The sequence below is a fragment of the Callithrix jacchus genome, chromosome 16, assembly GCF_049354715.1.
Source record: "Callithrix jacchus isolate 240 chromosome 16, calJac240_pri, whole genome shotgun sequence".
In the NCBI taxonomy this organism is placed as follows: Eukaryota; Metazoa; Chordata; class Mammalia; order Primates; family Cebidae; genus Callithrix; species Callithrix jacchus.
The window spans coordinates 39,269,618-39,275,346 of record NC_133517.1 but is presented as its reverse complement, the minus strand read 5'-3'; the positions used below and the strand labels follow the sequence as shown (position 1 = coordinate 39,275,346).

General features: G+C 40.1%; 1 protein-coding gene across 1 annotated transcript; it reads right to left on the bottom strand.

The window, feature by feature from the left end:
* Positions 1-1,013: 1,013 nt before the first annotated feature.
* DCAF4L2 (DDB1 and CUL4 associated factor 4 like 2) lies at positions 1,014-4,295 on the bottom strand. The gene has a single exon (XM_008982863.5). It carries the CDS (start codon positions 4,241-4,243, stop codon positions 3,056-3,058), a length of 1,188 nt encoding a protein of 395 aa, XP_008981111.3. The 5' UTR covers positions 4,244-4,295; the 3' UTR covers positions 1,014-3,055.
* Between the last annotated feature and the right edge of the window lie 1,434 nt (positions 4,296-5,729).

The window sequence follows — 5,729 nt, the reverse complement described above, 5'->3', positions numbered from 1 at the left end:
ACAGCCTGCTCCACATTGTTCTGGTTTCTGTGATCATAACTAATTTTTTAAAATAATAATTATATTTTTAGGGAAGTATTAGACTAACATGAAATTGAATAGGCAGTATAGACAGTATAAAAACCGAGCATTTACCACTTCTCTACTCTACAACTTACCCTATTATTAACATCTTGCATTAGTATAGCACATTTGTTACAACTAATGAACCAATATTGATCATTATAATTAACTGAAATCTGTAACTTACGTTAAGGTATATTCTTTGTGTTATACAGCTCTGAGTTTTGACAAATGCATAATGTCATACAACCATCATTACAGTATCATGCAGAATGATTTCACTACCCTAAAAATCCCTGGCCAGGCACGGTGAAACTTTATGAGGCTGAGGCAGGTGGATCACAAGGTCAGGAGTTCCAGACCAGCCTGTCCAACAAGGTGAAACCCCGTCTCTAGTAAAGATATAAAAAATTAACTGGGCGTGGTGGCGCACACCTGTAATCTCAGCTACGTGGTAGGCTGAGCCAGGAGAATCACTTGAACCCGGGAAGCAAAGATTGCAGTGAGCCAAGATCACACCATTGCACTCCAGCCTGGGTGACAGGGGAGATTCCATCTCAAAAAAAAAAGAAAAAAAGAAAAAGAAAAAAAAAAAAATCCCTGCACTGGACCTCTTTCCCCTCCTGCTGAACTCTGGGAAACCACTGATACTTTTAACCATCTCTATAGCTTTGTCTTTTCCACACCTCCATATAGTTGTAATTTTACAAATATATAGCCTTTTGACATTGGCTTCCTCAAAACAAGTACTTATGATTCGTCCATGTCCTTTTGTGGCTTAATAGCTCATTTATTTTTATTGCTAAGTAATATTCCATCATATAAGTATGTGTACTAATTTGTTTAACCATCACTTTTTGAGGAACATCTTGGTTTGCTTCTAGTTTTGGGCAATTTTAAATAAAGCTGCTACAAACAAACAAAAATTGTGCTAGAATAATGAATGAAAACAATACATAATCATTGCTTTATTCGCATTTATTTTATTTGCAAGTGAGGGTAAACAGTTTCGCAAGTTAAGTAGTCATTACATTTTGTCAACTGCCTATAGCTGCTTTTGGACTTCTTTTAAAAAATAACATCTGCAGCTAGTTCTTACAGAATGCTTACAATGTAAAAGGGACAATGTATACATCCTTTAAAACAGTATTTTCTTTATGAGTTAGTTTTATTATCTAAGACATTTTACAATGAAGAAATTGTAACAAGGAAAGCTTACAATTTCTCCTGTCACACATCAAGTGAGTATCAAAAACTAATTTAACTGATTTCAAAGTCTATGCACCTAACCACTCTTCTGCATCTTCACTACTGATCTATTCCTCTATCAATATGTAATTACTACATTAACCTCATCTATGTCCTGACATCACCTCCGATCTACAGAATTAGATGTTTAATAGTTACCTAAAACTCAGCATTAATCCCTTCACTTAAAACTTTTCACTTCAAATCCTCCCCATTTTAGTAAATAACACTATCCACCAGTCCTACAGTTAACAAAAAAGCTGCAATCTTTATTGTCTTTTACTTTCTATATTACTCTCATCAACAAGTCTTACTAATACTACTTTCAAATGATCTTCCAGTGAAATCATTTCTGATTTTTCTTATTATTTTTACTTCTCATATTCAGGTCCAAGCCATCATCATTCCCTTGCTTGACCAATTACAAGAGTGTTCTGCTTTCATATTTTTATTTTTGAGGTATTATATAAACTATAAAGTGTGAAGTGTATAGACATACAAAATATGTATGTATCAAGGATCAAGAAAAAGAAAACAGCATTTTTAAAGTTTCCCCATGTTACTTCCCAAACATTATCCTAAAAAGAAAAAGAAGAAAAAACCAAACAATATCTGTTCTTCCTTCCACAGAGTTATCCTGTAAGTTTTTACTGCTTTTAAATTTTAGAACTGAATCACTTTGTAATCATTTCTACCTACATTTACAATCAACATGTTGAGATTAATCCACGCTGTTTCATATAGCAATTGTGCCTTATTTCAAAATACGCTTTATCCAATTGTATAAAATTGTATATGATTACAGCACAAATTATTTATCAATTTTAGCATTTTACAAAGTCAGGTCACTTTCAGGATTTGGCTATTAAGAAGTAGCACTAACTATATTACAAGAGTTTTTTGTTTTTTGTCTTTTCTAGCTTGTTTGGTAGAAAACAAGCTCTTTAACTCTTTGAATAAACATCTCACAAACTTCTGCTTCTAAATTACAAAAAGTCAAGGCCAATTACCTTTGACACTGAGCCCTTGACTTTAACATTCAAGTCATCATTATAGAAACCGGAGCTACTGTACCTTACATTTTGGAAGGTGCCTCAACAAAGGCACATTAAGGACAGTTTAAAACTTCTATTATTTAAAAAGATCCACTTTTCCTTCCATTGCCTATGGAAAATAATAAAAGGATAATCTCAGAGATCTGCTATTGAGATTGAAAAGGTCAAGTTTAATGATTCCAAAATGTAAAAAACTTCTGTAGAGACTGAGAGAAATGATCTCCCCCTCCTCTCCTCTCTCTCTGGACTTCTCAAGCACAGATGTATGTATTTCCAGAACCCAGATAGGACTAGTCGAATAGTTTCACCATTGCATTATTATGCTTCTCTAAAGGGCTTCTGGTGAAAGAAGCAGTTTTTATTTTAGTTTTTGCCAATCTTCAGTCCTTAGAAAAGTATTTTTGTTTTAAAAAAAGGGGGGGGGAGATAACTCTTCTAAGGTATTCAATAAGAAAAGGAAGTAGTAACCTTTTATGAAAAGGACTTTCAAACTCTCTAAGCCCACAGTTTAACTGAAATAACTTTACAAAAACTATCTTCACATAAAACAGCACCTTATCCCTAGCAGCCAGATGAATGGGATATACAAACATCGAACAACTCTTAAAATGCTCTCATAGAAACGGTAATACCATACTCTTTACTTCTTCAAGTCAAATCCACGTTCCTCTGGGCTGCACCCTGAAGAATTAACTGTAGGAGAAATAATAAAGGTCCTCCCGGACAGCCATGAGCAGCCCTGGTGCTCCTCGGAAGCCGCCGAGCCGAGAAGAGAAGGCCACACTGGGAATGTTGTCCTCTGAGGCAGGGTATGGGGAGGGTATGGTTGTAAGCAGGTGGCCATGATGGAGGCTCCAGATTCTCGTGTAGCAGTCCTGGCCCACGGCCACCACGACACCTTCTTCCTCGTTCACATGCAGGGGCAGGTAGGCGGACTCATTCACATGACCTTCATACTGTGTTACACATTTAGTGGCCCTGATGTCCCACAGCTTGATCGTTCCAGTCATGTCTGATGCCACCAGGCAATGCCCATCTTGGAGGGTCTGCAGAGACGTCACTGCTGAGTTATGGGACAGGCAAATGGCCTTCCATCCCCTGCCTTGATTTCCACAACGCAGATCGATGCCAAAAAGCTCCCCAGAGCGACAGCCATTGAATAGCAAGGGAGTCATAATTGCAAACTGCTGGGCCAAGACATCACTGTTAGTCCCAAATGACTGCTGGTGTCCCGTCACCACATTGGTCAACAGGACCTGCCGAGACAAACCTGTACTGAAGCAGTGATATGCGTGGATGCTCATGGACCAGGCACAGGACCAGGCATCCGGAATCTGGAAAGTGCAGAGCATGCCAGGCCGACACATTCCTGGGTAGCTACCTATGAAAAGCGACGCTGGGAGCAGCACGGCACAGCTCGGAGTCTCTGCAAATCCCACGAAGCACAACAGAAGGTGGGAATCCAAATGATTCAGTGAGGCCCAGCACGAAGAATTCACCTTCCGGTTAGGGACGTACAGGTTTTTGTGCGCGTATACGTTGAGCTCAGGGGTCCTCAGACCTCGTATGGTGATGATGCCATACTTGAAGTTTCCAGCTTCAACTCGGTGCACTGTGAAGAGCTGGTCAGTGTTGGTATTCGCCAGTATTAAGTTAAATCGGAAGCCTATCAAAGAGGATGGATCCCAGCTATAAATCTGGACCTTCTTCCGTTGCATGCAGTTCACACGCAGCTCACGAGCTAAACGGCAATAGTTGGTGAATCCGAGGAAACCTAGCTGGTTCTTTCGTAGCATGGAAGGTGCACTGAGCGCCACTCTGGGTATTGTTTTCTGCTTGTCCTCTTCCTGGAGCAGTTGTGGTCTTTTGCTCTCCATTTCGATCGATGATCTGCTTCGTAAGTTCTGTACCGGGAGCAAGAGGAAGTATAGCTTCTTACCAGGCACGACCTGGCCCGGAAGAACTTTACAGTATGACTGCGCCTGCGCCATATGAGGTTGACCCGGATGAAATTCTTCGTCATCTTGCCGAAATCACGAACACTCTGAGGTGCCCTGACCCAACTCTCGTTGAATCACGCGATCTGGGCCGGGCACAGTGGCTCACGCAACTGTAATCCCACCAATTTGGGAGGCCAAAGCGAGCGAATAACGAGGTTAAGAGATCAAGACCATCCTGGCCAACATGGTGAAACCCCGTCTCTACTAAAAATACAAAAATTAGCCAGGCATGGTGACATGCACCTGTAGTCCTAGCTACTCGGGAGGCTGAGGTGAAAGAATCACTTGAACCCGGGAGGCAGAGGTTGCAGTGAGTAGAGACTGCGCAACTGTGCTCCAGCCTGGTGAGGGAGCAAGACTCTGTCTCAGGAAAAAAAAAAAAAGAATCACGCCATCTGAAACAAGGGTTCCACTTCTCTCAAGTTTTCTCCTCCTCTGCCAGCTACTTTTATTCATTTCTGTTCCTGTTTGAAGAATCCTTTCTTCTCCTCTTACACATGTCATAATAGCTGTATGTGTACATTGCTTTTATTTACTAAGAAGTGAAATTGAGCCAGGAGTGGTAGCTCACACCTGTAATTCCAGCACTTTATGAGGACAAGGTGGGCTGATCACGAGGTCAGGAGTTCAAGACCAGCCTGGCCAATATGGTGAAACCCCGTCTCTACTAAAAATATGACAATTAGCAGGGCGTGGTGGCGTGTGCCTGTAGTCTCAGGTACTCGGGAGGCTAAGGCAGGAGAATTGCTTGAACCCGGGAGGCGGAGGTTGCAGTGAGCTGAGATTGCCCCATTGCACTCCAGCCTGATGCCTGGTGACAGAGCAAAACTCTGTCTCCAAAAAAAAAAAAAAGAAATATGGGTAGGTGTACATTAGATCATGTGGTTTTGATATGGACTTTCCACAGAAGTATGGGTTAACACTTTGTCATGTGCTTATTGGTTATTTATTTCATGTGCTTATTGGACATCCTCTTTTTTGAGGTTCCTATTCAGGTACTGTATTCTTTAATTTTCAGATATTTGGAATTTTTCAAGTTACCTTTCTGTTGTTAATAATTAGCTTAATTCAACTATGGTCAGAGAACATACATTGTTTAAGTTAAGACCTTTGGAATTTCTTAAGGCTTGATTTATAGTTCTATGTACGCTTGAAAAGAATGCACAGTCGTCAGTTACTTGGTGTAGATATGCAGAGATGTAGATATGAGTAGAAATATAAATATAGACAGATATATAAGCAGAGAGGGAGAGAGAGATAGTTGATCAATAAATTTTTCAAATTTTTTATAGTTATACATATTTTGTTTATCTCTTCTGTCAGTTTCTCAATTAGACGTTTCAAAATCTCGTTAAGATTGAGG